Genomic DNA, 16,284 nt, shown 5'->3' with positions numbered 1-16,284 from the left:
AAGAGTGAGGGCGTCAGGAGGGGAAAAGAGATGTCCCAGCATTTCAGTTTATCTGCTTATGAAACCTCGGTACATGACCACACTATTTAACAACCACATGGAAGTATAACTCTGGGTAATGACGTTGGCTACTTATCTGGGTTATGTCACAAACTCTTCAAAGGCTCCCTGCAGAAGTCTAAATCGGGCATAAGAGAAAAGTGGAGTATAACTGGTTTTGACCTTCTACCAATTAAATTAATGTATCTAATGCACACATTCAACCAGTCAGCAAAATTAAAAATTAACCCAACAACTTCTTTATCTCCTGCCCGCTGGAAATTGACACCATTAGATTAAAATGAGATTTTACAGGACTAAACTCAGACTGTATTTGTTTGCACTGCAATAATGTCACACTGTTGTTGGGGTTTTTGCACAGTATATGTTTTCATAATGTTTTATGTTACTATGATTACTTATATTGTCTATTTAAAACAGAGAAACAGAAATGCTTCATAGTTTGTAGGCAACATCTACAAAATTAGTCATGTGTTCAGAGGTTAAACAACTTTTCAGTAGCACTCATGGATAATCATCATACATAATTTAACTGCAAACATTTGATCTTTTTGGTTATGATATCTGTTTTTTCACATCATTGTGTTTTCCCATTTTACACTGAAGTTTCTGATTATCTGGTTTTTAAACCCTAACTGTATTGAAGTGACATTCATTTATTTACTCTACAACTCCAAGCTCTTTGTTCTTTTGTAAACCTCCATCCTGAAGCAACCATGTAATAATATTTTTTGTTGAAATAACTTTCATATTTCACTTTGCTCGTTCATTTTGCACCAGACAAAAACATCGCAGCGCTGGTTCTGGCTGAATTGTTTTCAGATCCATCAGAGGTCTTGCTGGTGACTAGTGTGGTGAGACCTGTCACACCAGCTGTCCCTTTCATACAGACATCAGTTCAGCTCTGCAGGCTTAAAGCTGCAACAACAATGCCCCGCAATCCATCTCAGTACTTTTAACAGAGGTGGATTGTTGGGTGAGGCAGAAGAGCAGTGCATCAGTCCCGCATTGAACAAGCTGCCTAATAGAGGTGAAACAGCCTAAAAGACAAGTGAATGCCAAGCTTTATCTGTGGGGACACAATCTCAGCTCTAATGTGGCTCCAGCTCCACCTCACCATTGATCAGAAATGACATAATGCAGCTTTAAATGAACAATAAATACAAAGAATCACTGTTGATGAGAAATACACGTATAACAGCACTTTAGTTTATATAGGTTTATTGAAAAAAAGGGTTGATATAAAAGCTAAAATACTGCCTCTTGGTTTACAATCAGTGAAAATACAGAGTAATACTCTAATACGTCTTATGTATAGAAGAACATGTGTCAGAAGCTGCCTCAAAAGAAATGAAGTCATTTCACATTGTCTTGGGGACCTAATTAAAACATACTTCAGTTATTTTAGTAACACACTAATGGCAAGTAAATGTGACCCTGAATATATATTTGGTCTAAATACAAAGAAACAAAAACCTTCTTTGAAAAATATAATTGCACAGTGATGACTGTGTTGGAACACAGCTTTGCCTGATATATATTTGATCCCACAAATTACGCTCTGTTGATGGGTTAGCGAGAGTGGCTCTGACACTGCACAGGTGTCAAGTTTCCACAGGGGCCACGGGACTAATTTAACAGCACTTAAAGTCTATTTAATATAACTAAATACTTATTACATTACATGAATCTTAATAAGGTAAATCGTGAGTGACGTAGAGCATATGCTGTTGAAAGTTTGTTTAACATATTTCTTATTAGTTTAACAAAGTTAGTCCTGCTATTTAGATAATAATCACATTATAAATGAAAAATCTGGACTTTTTTTTTTTACAGAAATATTTAATCTACTAATTATGGACTGGGTTGTGGTTTAACACACTAACCTTTATCTTTTCATATCAGTGTGTTTGGAAAACAGCACAGTTTTATTGAGCAATGGTGTTTACGCAAATTTGTATAATTATATAAGATTCTTGGCCATTAGAGTAATGAGAAATGAATTACACTTACAGGATTGTTGCACCATTAGCTCCAAATTGATAAGATTACCACCAGTAACCTGTCAGTCAGTAAATAGACCATAAAACACAAAAGATGATAGACGATAACAATGACCACAAGCACTTGGACTTCCATAGCAATTTGTGGTGGGGGGGGGGGACCCAAAACAAAACAAAGCAATTTTGCGGCATGGGAGCAGTCGAGTGAACCTGAAAAGAAAGCCTGTGGGGTGCTGGGAGTGTCCAGATTGAAAGCACATGCTGGCTGATCTAAACTCTTAGTCTTTATTCTGTTTTGGCTCAGCGGCTCTTTTGACACATCATATATCAACTTAAGTAAAACTATAAAAAACTAAATCATGAGGCTGATGGGGACAAATGGTGGGCTGAGCTGAATAGTTTCCTGACTTGTGGCTTTTGTTTTCTATCACTGCAGGCTGGATTGGGTTTTATTCAGCTCACGCGCTCTGCAGCTGATAAGCAAACAATATCAATAAACTCCAGACAGCAACATTTAAGTTGCTCAGCATTTCTGTATTCTAAAAAAAATGCAAGCAATATTAATATATGTGTCGCATACTGTGCATAACATACTTACAGACTTTTACATATATGTGAAATATTGAATGAATCCTCAAAAATGAAGTCAGATACTGTTTCTAGCACTTTAATGAACGGCCTTCATTTAGTAGCTTCTGCCTGTTGTACATTTCATTAAAAAAACATTTTGTAAGATTATCTTCAATATAAAAATAAAACAATTACATTAAAAAAAAACATAAAGTGGTTCACATATATATAAAATAACTGATAATTAAAAATGTTCTTTTGCCACCATGAGCATTCCTTTTGAGGAATTTATCTTTCAGCTATCTGGACAATGTAGTAGCTTTTCATTCCTACTAAGGACAGGTGCTGGTATGAAAACACTGCATCTAACTTCTTCTGTTGGTCCTTTTGACAAAGTGTAAAACTGTCCTGAATTGTAACGACGTCCTACCTATTTTACCTAAAATCCATGAAATAGAATTCATCTGCTTCTTGGTGGTGCATAAATATTTGGTCTCTCTTAACCAATAAGTTCAATTGGCTAAAAAACAAAAAGCTGCACTGATTGGTGTTTTCATCCATGCTCGGTCATCCAGATAAGGAAATCCCAAAAAGTTGATTCTGTTCATCTGGATGCAGCGTTTTCAGTGGGGGAAACGTTTCGTCACTCACCCAAGTGACTTCTTCAGACGTCCAGATGAACAGGACCAACTTTTTGGGATGCACTGATTAGTGTTTTATTTCTTTGCAGTCTTTATCAGTACAGTGTGGCCTTAACGTCAGCTTAGAATCGGCTTCATTTTCATTTTTCACTTCCAACAACAGTCCTTTGAGCCTTTATTTCAAAACATATCGCATTCTATTTAAGACACCGAGGGTCTCGACATCCCATCTTGCATAAAATCATCACTAAAAACACAGTTATGTCAATGGCTCTGACTCCTTAAACTGAACATATAGCACCATTGGATCAGTGCGTGCTTTTTAGTAGTTTCTGTGAGCTTCCTCTCTATTCCTGCACCAAGCTCAAAACCAACTAGACCTGTGCTAGCGAGCTCTGCGTGTTACAGTTAACAAAAGCTTGTGGATGGTTTCCCCCAATTGCCAGCCCCTGAATATATCCCATGAGCCTTCACTCTCAGAGTAATGCCACTTTCACTTCAAATCACAACAAGCCTTCTACATTTATGTTTATTCTGAGCAGAAGGATATGATATCAATTTGATGTGGAAACATTTCTTTTGATGTTTTCAAATTTGACACGTCTGCATTTTTCCAAACCACATTTTTTGATATAAAAGGGCAGGAACTGGCAACAAAGTCCCAACAGCAATTCTTCCAAGGAAGCTGATGTGAATGTTTTTTCCTCAGTCAGCAGCTTTTATTAAAAATTAATCTGACTTGAAATGATGGTGGCATTACCCACAAAGCCTTGCACGAGACAGAAAGGTAGAATTGTTCCTCTATAGCTGTGTGAAGCAAGAAAATATTATATACAGGCACACAATCAGAGTTCATGTATGCAACATTCAAACACACACACACTCTCCCATGCCATTCACTCAGTACTCAGCACATATTTTTGACATCAACATGTGTCCGTCAAGGTGAGATTGCACTTGGTGCTAAGATTTGTTGCCGGATAAGGTGAATGTGAAACAACTGGACGTCCCGAGGGATCGGTGGATGGTGCTGGGGATGGAGTGCAGCTTCTGCAAGCTGTCCAGAGAGTTGGACGGGTACATACAGCGTGTGTGCATACATCCATAGCAGTGACAGGGAGGTACAGAGGTTCAGCCTGGGAATACCAGGCTGGATGACATACAGGACTCCCTTTGTGTTTTAGTTGATCTTATTAGCGCGTCTTCTAGATTTCTTCACCCTGGAGAAAGATTCAGAAGGTATTAAGATGAGTTTATGTAACTGAAAACAACTTCGTTTTAGCTGTCACAGTTATATTTACATATTTACATTTAAAAATGTATTTATGTTCTTTCAGCTTAAATCTTTTGGCTGTTTCTGGTGTTTGTAAGAACACATTAGTATAAAAAAGGATTTTTCCATTCATTATTGCCTATTTTGAGAACCTCTAGAATAAAATAACACTTAACACGACTCTCATGCCTCGTGTGCACTTCTGGTCATTTTCATATAAAAGTGCATATGAGGGAAATGTAATTATGTCCGATGAGAGAAGACAGATCAGGAAGTTTGTAAAACCTTCTGGTGCAGTATTATATATGCCTAACTATAATCATAGATCTTTCACTTGTCTTTTATAAGCTTGTGTTTGCCATGCTTGAATTACGGTGTCTGGGAAGCATCACTTGCAAATCCAGAGGCAGTTTGCATTGGCTAAAGGTGAAGTTGGAACAATGGGAGACCATTTACAAAACTTTTGGCTTTACTGGATTGACCGGTTAATCATTAAACGAATCATTCATAAATCATTTATGTTTTTTTGTTTAATGAAATGCTTAGATTGGAGTTCAGAGGCTCATTTTTAGCATCAAACATGGTGATCTAATGGCACATTTTGCTCCCCACTGCAAAATTTGTTAAAAGACTAATTGATCATTAGAAATATGTGGTTTTAATTATGTAAGATGAGCTGAACGCTGTTCTTCTGATTAAGAAATATACTTGGCTACTGATGTGCTTTAAGTTCCTGAATATAGTATAAAAATGGCTATAAAAGTAAAACAGAACCCATAACAGTGGTGGATGTAAAATGTCAATTGTCAGCTGGTGGAAAAAAGCTATAATATCATAGATTTTTAAGCCAACAAGCGGAAAGTTTTGTTTGACAGTTATGATGTGTGATGCATATTCAACTCTTAACCTCTCGCACTTCCACCAGCTGGATTAGGATGCATTTAGCTACATGTTAAAGAAGCATAGCTACATTTTGTTTTTATAGGTTATTAAAAATAAAGATGTCGCTGGCATTAACGCCAAGTCTAAGAGAAGATCTGGTGCGTGTTAAGAGGTTAACATGCAGAAGCCCATGAGCGACACTAGTCTAAATATGAAAGGCTGATATTTGGTGATATTTGTTGTGTATGACAGATTATTTGCTGCTGCGCCACATGCCAGCTTCAGTGAACTACGACAATGCCTATAATAAGACTACATTTAAAAAAATCTGCAGTCACAGAAGTCCTTCGCTACAATAATAAACAATGTCTTGTAACTTCTCAGATATTCCTTTATTGTTTGTTTTCACATTGTGCACTTTAAGTGTTTATACTGTTTAAAGACGCAGGCATGCAGCCTGGCGAGAATCACCACCAGACATGTTGGGAACAGTTTTTTTCCTTTTATGTGAAAGGCACATATTTACTGCATAGCCCATTAAAAAGTGAAACAGCTACTGCAGTTTTTATGAATAGTTTTTACTCCCCAACCAGAAGCGTTTTTTTACAGATGTGCAATTTGTGATGATAATGTGTAAAGTTTTAATGTTAACGTAAGTGCTCTGATTTGGCTGACTATCTCAGATGTGCTTATGAGAAAATAGGAAGCAGACATACCAGTGGTGGATTTATCTCTGGTCTTACTTGATGCTCATTATTTCACAGATAATAACTCACTGGCTTACATCAACCATGTCACCAATTTCAGAGACTAATTGTCAGTAGGAAACTGAGAAATTGACTTTTTTTTAAACATTGGTTTATTTGCAAGCTCTAAACTTAGAGGAGAAGGGAACCATATTTCATTTCTGCCTTTGTCAGCGATGCTCGTGCCATTCGTAGATAGATAGAGGGGGTTCCTTACTTGTTAATGGCATTCTTTAAGTACTGCTGCAGCCATTTGGTCTCAGGGTTGATGCAAACTTCCCTGTTGCTCTTCAGCTTTGCACTGTGGAAGAAAAAAAGCATGAATTGATTTGGCTACATGACACATTCTACCAAAATGAAGCAATCTTGAAAACAAAGCTGTTTTGACTAGCTGACTTTAAGCCTCGTTTTCTGACTGCACCAGTTGGAAAAATGCAGAGCAGATTTGTTCACCCAGAAGCTCAATGTGTAGATTTTAGGTGGGATGTGGGAAAATTTCCACCAATGAAAACATGAAGGAAGGAAGCACAGGAATGACCTAGAAACACAGTAATTTTACTCAGTGAGGCAACAGTGCTGATCTCATTCAGCAGCAACACAGCCTCTCCAGGCATGTTGATAACTAAGACTGTTGCTGCTAGTTTGCTAACTACATAAAGCAAACTCTGTATACACTTTGCTGTATATATCTAAATACTATATACTGTCAAGTTCCTGTGTTTATACTGTACATTTAATAACCAGTTCTCCATCCTTTACTTATTCTGTAATTTATTCCAGCAGTGTTGCACTCTGCGCCATTGTATCACCAACACGGTGTTATTGTCTGTGTCATGTTGCTGTTGTATGTACTGTCTGTTTGTCTATTCTGTTTATACTGAGAGCGAAGAAAGAACTGAGCCCAGCTCTTTGTATGTCTACACGTAGTTGGCCAACAAAGCCAAATCTGATTCTAATCTTAAGGAAATGTTGCGTGACCTTCTTGTTTTCAGACAAACTCAATAACACTGCTGATTCCTTAAAAGCATCACAGATATATCTGACGTTGTTTGAATGTGCACAAAGGTTGGAATATGGGGGGGAAGATATCTGTGTGAGCTATTATAAACAGGGGTTTATAAACTAAAACAAAGGAATTTATCACTTGTGCCACCTTTAATCAGATTAAAGACAGAGTATAGATGTGTGTAATGTCAGGAAGGATAATATTAAATGATAAAAGTTACGTTATTTGAAAGCAGCACAGAATGCATCTGAGTCTTGTTGCGTTTTGTTGCATTATATGTTGAACAACTACCAGAAACACCTCCACCAGAAACTGATGCAAAAATAGGTACAAATTAGTGCCACAAAATTCACCAGAATCCAGGAAATAAGGTTTCTGATACTCAAGATTTCCTGAGAGAGGAACCAAACACCCCTTAATGTGTCTACCTATGCACATGCTGGTAGCTAGCTGCCCGAGGAGGTGAAAAAGGCAAAAAAAAGGAGAGCCATAGAAACTATTTAAGCTAAAGAACAGCTTAAAAACAACAATAATTTGGCATTAACTCTACTAGTTTAGCAAGTAAAAAAAAACAACTACTCATTGCCAGAATTTAAAATGAAAAAAAAAAAACCAAAACCCCCCAAACTGTCTTGTCCCAACTTTAGTTTTTCAAAGTGGGGTGCAGACGAGTGCGATGGGTTTTTATTGCCACATTCTCCCGCATGTTTACATTTGCTTCTGCAGTACATTTTTTTCCACACTCATCCTGGTTTCCACATAAAAGAGGAGTAACAGAGATAATGAGGAATCAAAGTGTTTAAGCCCAAAGCAAACTCAGAGGCAATAAATCACTTTCAAGGACATGTAAGGGTTGCAGTTTCAAATTTGGCCCTCTTGTGTAGCTTGACATCCTGCACTGTTGTACAGTACAGAGGCTTTATCTTCTTCTTCGGCTGTGCGGTTAACCAAACTGTAACAAGACCTCTCAGTAACCTCAACAAAGTGTGACCGGCATTTTAATGGATGCCTGAAGAAGCTCATCCAGCCTCCTTTTCTGCTTCTCTTGTGTTCAGGGTACAGTCCTTGCGCAATGACAACAAATCAAGCATTATTATTCAGTGGGATGCACAACCTAACATCCTTGCTTATAGCATTTAAATAGGTGCTCCTTGGCTGTACTACTTAATATTAGTGATTTATGACTAATATAGATTAAGAGCAATGTATATACCTTTAGTTTGTCTCTTGGAAATAAATCAGTAAATGTAAGTTTTTTACTAAAGCTACAAAACTCTTAAAGCATTTTTAAAAGCTAAACAGCACTTTTTTAACCATAATGGGAACAAAAATAGCCCCTCGCTGTTTATGGTTTATCGGCTGTTAAATAAATCAGAAGTGAAATGAGCAAAACATGCCAGGATTAAAAGGTCTACGGGGGTTGAGCTCAGATACACCTCAGATAAGCTCTAAAAATCTCTGCACATCTAAAAACACATCCAAGCTCCAAACTGGAGGATTACTACGCATAACAGGCTGTCAGCGTCTGCTCAGCGGTGAAAAATCACAGCTCGCTGTTTCTGCTCAAGGACGGCTGAAGGGGGGAGGCTGATATCGCAGATCACACCGCACTGTATGACTTGTAAAGCTGTCTCTGCACGGCATGCTAAACATCTTCACACATAGTCTGACACAAACTTTACACGTGGGAAGTCCTTTTGATCAGGCTGGTTTCATGTAAAACTTTTAAAAGGTGCAAAATCAGAGGATTGTTTAAGTAATCGGTCACGTTCGCTATCACTCTTAAATCCTTTTTGGTAGTATAGGGTGAAATTTACAGTATAAGTCTATATTTTTAAATCCCACTACTGTTTAAGTCTGATTTGGTTATTTATTTGATTTGTGTTTCTGTTTTTTGTCTGTAATTCACTGATTACGCTCCTCTTGAAAACAGAGTTTTTAAATCTTAGTCTTTTTTGGCAAGGCAGATGTCAATGTGTGTAACTTAAAAAAGAAAAATGTTGCTTTAAATTTTTATTCCTTGTACTTTGTTGGGTGCACATGTTAACACGTCTTTTTTGTGGAGGTTTTTTTAAACATATTTTTTTAAAATGAGTTTAGATTTAAATAAACTAGAAGTCACTAAAAATTAGCCTGAACAGAAACTGAAACATTGCTTCACCCTCAACACTTTATGTTAGGTAAAATATACAACTGTAATACTCAGAAAAACAGACATTTTTCTTCTTTCATACTCCAAAATATTGAATTTTCCTTCCCCCTCAGGATTCAGGGGTGCTGCAGGGCGGTCACAGAGTGTGTGCTGATGTCTGGTCTGTTAATAGAGAGCTAAGCCAGACATTTAGGAGAGGATTTGTTCTGTTGTCAGTCACTGACTCTGGGTGAGTTTCAGACCCAATGGGGCGATTGCAGGGGGCACGCAACAAGGTCTTACCCTGCTCCAAACATGTGGATATCACACCTCTGTGGCAAAAGGTCATGTATGAGAGTTAACAGCTCAGAGGTGTAGCGCCTCGCTGCTCCCCGTTCTCCTCCCTCCATCTCATGTCACACATCTCTGTAAGTTAAACACTGCTTTCATATTCAATTCGTGCCCCCTCTCTTGCTTGCCCCTCTGATATACCACCTCCCTTATTCCTCACTGCATTTAGAGGCAGATGAGCAAATGGCCCCTCAAACTTAAAAGAGCAATTCGGGAGCACCAGCCTGATCCCGAATCTTTCAAATGTCAGGAGGCCAAACAGCTCCGTAACTGGATCTGTGTTTGCTTTTTCTCATGGGGTCGCCCCCCTTCCTACCCACACACACAGACACACACACACTTTTTGTTTTATTAGAGGTTGCCAGCTCATCAGCTCGGAAGCTCTCTGTTATTTTGATGTTTCTCACTTCATCCTGTTTATCTGTCTGCCTGTCTGGATGACCAACTGAGAACCTAAACCCTAATTGACTTGGCAGGAATTTGGGGGCCGGAGTTCCACAAGCAGCAGGTAGTAATTACTTCACAGCAAGTTAATACCAACAGCGTGGCGGCCTGGTTTGGAGGGGTTGTTGTCAAGCTAGGGTGAAGGGATGAGGGCACACAGTGGGAGAAGGGGGGGAGGAGTTTCTTGTGGGGTGAAAGAGGGTGTTATGTTACCGACTTTCTTTCATGCTCCTCAATAGAGATATCGGAGCGCCGCTCTGCGGGCTCCTTGGCTGAATGACTTCTTGACTCCTCTGGCAGTTTTCTGGAGGGAGGTTAGAGGGAGTTTGTAGCCTAGCCACAGGACTGGTAGTCCTTCCTGACCTTTTGCCATTCGGTTACCCCTTCCAACCATCACCAGCCCCCTCCTTTCTTTGTGGAAGAAGCCTCCAGTCCTTTAGCCTTTTGGCCTTGAGGCTTCTGCCGTCCAGATTTTCAATAGCTAACAAATTAAGGAAGGTTCTTTTTTGTTAATGTGTTCCAGACCAGTGAAATTATTCTCAACGTTGCTGACCAGATTCAGGCGGGAAATGAAAAAAGAAAAAGTAGATGAGGGACACAAGGGGTCAGCAGAAATACAAAGGTAATCACTTTGACCCTTAATTATTGCTTCCTTTGCTAAACACAAATGGCCCCCTCGAGCTCTGAGCGTTAGCGCTTTCCTCTCTCTGAGTGGATTGTGTTGTTTTAAAGTCAGCCCGCTCACTCAGGAAAGCCTAGAAGGATATTAACACCATACCTCACACATACCTCACACATCAGCAGTGTATTACATTTATTTCTGTTTCCTCTTGTTAAAGAAGACTATTGGCTTAGATAGACCCCCAAAAATAGCCTACGCTTCAAACACAGCCCTTTTGTAGTTTGTACTCGCTGATATGAACTGGTCTTGAATGATATGTGTGCGCTGTTATTACTGGCATTACACTAATACAATCATAAATGAATCTGTAGTGTTCATTAAACAGAGAAGGTAATGCATGCCAGTGTCATTTTACATTTTTATTGTATTCCTATATTGTTTTTTTGTTTTCCCACATCTGGTTATTGTGACTGTATGTCTGGGAGTTTGGGGAGAACAGGCTCACTTGCAAAAGCTCAGCACAGATATCAAGTACAATCTAATCTATCACAAAATGGTTACTTTACACGATTCTGCTTTTTTAAAGCCTAAAAAATGAACCTTGACACACTGAAAAGAATCCACTTAAACAGGCCACACGAGTGACAGACTCATTCAAACAGTCATCAGATAATTACACCAGGAAACACATTTCTTGAAGTTAATCACCCCCCTGCAACATGAGACTCATCTACTTACATGACTTGGAAGGGGCAGTTGGGCGTGTGGAGAAACTTGAGCTCTTTGATGGAGCGCTGGGGAACCGTGTTGAGAGTGGATCGACACCAGCAGCGCTCAACCAGACTGATGGGCTTTGCTACAAACAGTGGACAAGGAAGATTACAAATTAGCATGAAGCTTAGAAAATGCAACAAAATCTCAAGAGACCAGGCTGTTAAAAAGCTTAACAAGTACTGACTGTTCCAATTCTGCAACACTGCACTCTTAAGCTCTGGCATTCACACAGCTATATATTTAGGAAGGAGTTAGGAAGAGGAATTTGAAAACTGAAAAATTTGCTTTGGGATCCAAAGATAAATCCACAGACAAAGCTGCACCTGCCTTATTTCAATATGTAAGAGCAAGAAAAGCCTAACAAGCTTTTTGTGAACAAAGGAGAAATCAGCCAACACAGAGACACATTCAGCATTACTTATGTGGAGCTCTGCAGGGCAGTAAAATGTGGCAGACGTTGGACTTTAAGATAAATGATTCCGTTAACTTGCCAAAGAAAACTTATTCAGATCACAGTGGATGAAATGAGCAGCGGTGTCTAATATTTCGTTTCATTGCCCGTTAACAAAAGAAAGGGTCATTTTGGTTCAAGTGAGGATTTAAATACCTACATCAACTTAAATCAAATCCAAGCACAGCAGTTTCTGATTCATTTGGATTGCGATTAAACGTACCTTTCACCTCGTTGGACAAATTAAAGGCATGTTTAATCTACTGTAACAAATCTTAACAAAGCATGGGAATGTATAAGTTTACCTGCTATGTCTGTGAACAACATCCTCATTAAAAAGAGATTAGCCCTTTCTGACCACCCGCTCGCTCACACTCTCACACACACACGCATGCAGAATTTTAGCTTTTCACTCCTGGAGCATTCAGCCAAGCCACTCTAAAGGAGAAGGGTCCTCAACATTCAATTTCCAATATTCACCTCTTTTATGAAAGCACTCTGCAGCTCAGACGGCCTCAGCAGCCTCTATGAGGTACATTCTTAAAATGATTACAATGTGAGTTTGTGTAGGCTTGTCGGTGCCCCCGAGGACTACAGATGCACAGTAATAAGACTAAATGCTTCCTTAAAAGTTTTCAAATGAAAGAAACGATGAGGGTTGTTAAAAAAATGAGGGAAAGGATGAAGGAAAACCTGGCTGGCAATAAAAGTTAAAAAGAAACCAGCCGAATAGCCTTTAATTGCATCATTATAGAGGGCTTTGAATGGGAATAAAATGCATTGAAAACTGAAGCTCAAAGTGTGCTTTAAGAAATTACAAAATTTCACAGAGCTGATTCTGTACATCAGCCATGCCCTGCCTGTACAAATGTAAATGTCCAAATTACTCAAACCATACAATATAAAGCAAATGCTGTTGTGATTTGGCAACATATAATTAAATGTAATTGAAATCTTAAAATCAGGTGCATCAATAATAAAGCTCTTTTTTTTTTTTTTACAAGGTTCAATGTATTCTTTTTTTTCATAAAGAAACAGCAAATGTCCTGTCACAAATGCCTAAATCCTCAGTAATATCGCTCTAATGATTCGCACCCATTCAGGGTCTTTTCTCATGCAAACTAAGGGATCATTATGCAGCATGCAGCACTGGGGCCAGAAGCAAGTGTCCACCACTGATTTATCCCTAATTAGAAACTAATTATAAGGATGCAGTGAGAAAAGGCAAATACACATGTCTAGGTCTAACTCTTGAATATTCAATCTGAGCTCTTAGTGGAGCAGAAACAATACGCTTAGGATAAATCCTGCTAGGAAACGCAACACCCCGTCTTGTTCCTACCAAGGTTAAACGTGGGAGGTAAATGTGGGGTCAATGCGGTGGCAGGAATCCACCTATATAAGATAAGATATTTGCCCAAAATCTGAAACAAATGCTTATAAACATTTTGTTTAAAAAGGCTTTTTCTGTTTTGTAGATTTTGATTAATATCAGTGTATTCTCTACTTATTCTCTTCTAGCGCCCCACATAAGAACTTGCAGTGAGGAAATATTTTCATTCAAGTTTAATTTTCTAATTATGTATAAAAATATATGTTTGTTTCCACAAACCCAAATACAAACTGCAAAATAATAATAATTTTAAAAAACTAGCAAAGCAAAACGCAATAATTCGGCACCTGTCCGAAAAAACAATAACCGAGAAGCTTCTATTTTGTACTTCATTTACTCTCCATGAGTTTAAGTTATACTGTAGCTATTTAATTAATGTATTAAAAAAAAAATTCTAATAACATTTCAATCTGTTACCCAATTTTCTGTCTAGAAATTTATCGACGTAGAAGGAAAGCAGGTGATCGAAGAACTGGAATTTCACAGTCTTGTAATAAGGGATTTACCACGACGGCAACCGATCAATCATAAACAATTAAAATTAATGCTGACATAACCTAACAAACATAAGCTTAATCCAGAAAAATGCTGTTCTAAATAGACAATAAGAAAAATATAAATGTCGGAAGCTCCAGAATCTTAAACGTTTAAATTAGCCAAAATCTGTCTAAATGATGTTGTCAGCAGCGTTTAAATTAAAGGGGCTGCTGTCCCTCTGGACTCACCGTTGGAGGTCGGAACATGTGTGGCCACGGCCAGCAGAGCCAGCAGTGCCATCAGTTTGACGTCCATGGTGGTGGGCTTGCAGGCTGCAGGAGGGCTTGCGCTCTTTCTCTGTTACAATCCAGGGCACGACTGTGGCCGCCAGCTTCGCTCTGCGCTGTGTTAAATCTTCAGACGGGCGAGAGAAAGTGAGCAGGGAGACGGAGTCCCACTTTCTATAGAGGGAGGGGGGGGGTCCCAGCGTGAGAGGAGAGGGAGGGGAAGCCAGGGCAGGAGAAGGAGGGAGCGGCAGCCAGTCAGTAGAAACTTCCTCGATTGTAAATGCGTTTGGCTGCGAGTCAAGGAGAAAGTCTGAGGGCTATTCTCTTCGCCTCTTCACTAATTTTGCCTATTTTTTTCCGCCTTTCTCGCTTTCATTGCTTCATTGTGTCTATTTAATCTTCTTTGTTGTACTTTTCCTTCCCCCTCTTCCATTTTTCATTGTATTCTCTTCACCTTTACTTGCCATCTGCCACACACATGCATACAGAGTACAAGCATTTCTCACCAGTCACTGCAGATTATTGCTGGAAGCAGCTCTCTCTGCATTTGGACTAATATTGTTTTATATGTCAGCTGCCTGTTGTGTATTTGTTTGCTGGTATACAGGCTGCACCCTCTCCGCCTTTTTTTCTCCATGCATCACTTTGGCTGTCGTTTTTTCTCCTTTTCCCTCTTGCTGACTCCCTGTCATCTGGCTGGGCTCCTGTCCATGACGTCTGCTTCATGTCTTTATTGGGACTTTCATTGTTTTCTCCATGAAGAAACCATTAGCTGACTTCATGTTTGTACAGTTGTTAGGACAGAGGAAAACCTGGTTTAAGAAAAATTGTAGATCCATTAAGTGATGAACTTCTGCGAGTCTTTTGCTGTTTTTAATTAAAATGTAGTCAAGGATAGGAAATTCTATTGTAAGTAGATTATCATCATCAACTCCAAAAAAACTACCACATATATCTCCAAGAAACAAATGTTCTTTTGGTTGTTTTATTCACTAAATACATTGGGTGATAAATTATGACTGCAGTGTGTACGAGTGGGTCAAGATCTGCTCCTTCTCACCAAGGAGTTTCTTGAACGCTTTCTCAGAATTTGCAGATGTTGATCAAAGATTTGGGTTTGATTCTGGGAACGAACTGCAATCAGCATGTTGTTTATGGAAATGCTAAACCAACACAGTCATCAGTAACTGGAATGAGTTTCATCTTACAATAATACAAAGCACTAGATCAATATCATAGATAAGAAGCTTTCAGTAGATTTGAATATTTTTCATTTTTTGATGATCAAAGTTAACCGTGCCAGTTTCTTTCTTCACGTGAATTTTTCTCCTCTTCGTTTATTTATTCATTTTTTTTAACTTTTGGGGTAAAAATATAATCCATATCATTTTTTTCAGAATAGCTTACTTTTTTAATTACATACTCATAGGTGAAACACATTAACAACCCTAGTGGCAGGAATCCTGCAACAAAGTGAGCAAATAAAGCTCAGACACATGTTTCTGAAAAACTTTGATGATCTGATGGAGGGTTTCCAGCTTCATCTGGAGGAAATCGGCTACGAGTGTAGCATGTATGTAGCATGTGATAGGGGTGCAGATGCTATGAAGTTAGTCTGTGCGTTACGTGTGTCTGTATGTGTGTAAACATCCATGTGATTATACATGTTTTTGTCTCCTTTCCTGTATTGAATCCAGGAGCAGGTAAACTGAAACTGGCCTTCATGCCAGAACGTAACACCTTTTCTGTCAGACGAGTTGGACATGGTTCAACAGCTCCCACCCGCCCTCATGTGCAGTCTTCGACCACCATTAGCGGTAATAAAACCATGCACAGCTACAGACTGCCTGTCAATTCATACCCTGAAATCTCTCCCCCGCAGTTTACAGGCCTTTACCACTGCGGCGGGCTGAGAAAGTGCTCGCAGGACTGCGGCCTGCTGGAAGCTATAAACCTGAGAGAGTGTTTACAGAGTCACTCTATACAACTGCCGTTACCAGCGGGGAGATGAAACCGAGCTGTGAAGAGACAAACATATAATTACCTCAGAGGAATTTACTTATCTTTGAAAGCACAAACAACACATTTCTTTTATTGTTTTATGACCCAAGTGACACAAAATTCAGTTACAAGCTTTCAGTCATAGAGAGAGAGAGGCCTGTTTATATGGATG

The 16,284-nt window shown here is 39.0% G+C and overlaps 1 protein-coding gene across 1 annotated transcript; it reads right to left on the bottom strand.

Annotated features, from left to right (window-relative positions):
• Positions 1-1,264: 1,264 nt before the first annotated feature.
• On the bottom strand, positions 1,265-14,267 carry cxcl12b (chemokine (C-X-C motif) ligand 12b (stromal cell-derived factor 1)). Its single transcript, XM_040004723.1, has 4 exons — positions 14,073-14,267; positions 11,468-11,585; positions 6,393-6,476; positions 1,265-4,494 (listed from the first exon to the last, which is right to left on the bottom strand). The coding sequence occupies exons 1-4, from the start codon at positions 14,137-14,139 to the stop codon at positions 4,455-4,457; spliced, it is 309 nt and encodes a 102-aa protein (XP_039860657.1). The 5' UTR covers positions 14,140-14,267; the 3' UTR covers positions 1,265-4,454.
• Positions 14,268-16,284: the final 2,017 nt, after the last annotated feature.

The sequence above is a fragment of the Simochromis diagramma genome, unplaced genomic scaffold (assembly GCF_900408965.1).
Source record: "Simochromis diagramma unplaced genomic scaffold, fSimDia1.1 OVJJ01000487.1, whole genome shotgun sequence".
NCBI lineage: Eukaryota > Metazoa > Chordata > Actinopteri > Cichliformes > Cichlidae > Simochromis > Simochromis diagramma.
Note: the sequence above shows the minus strand (reverse complement) of the source record. Positions and strands in the feature narration are given on the sequence as shown.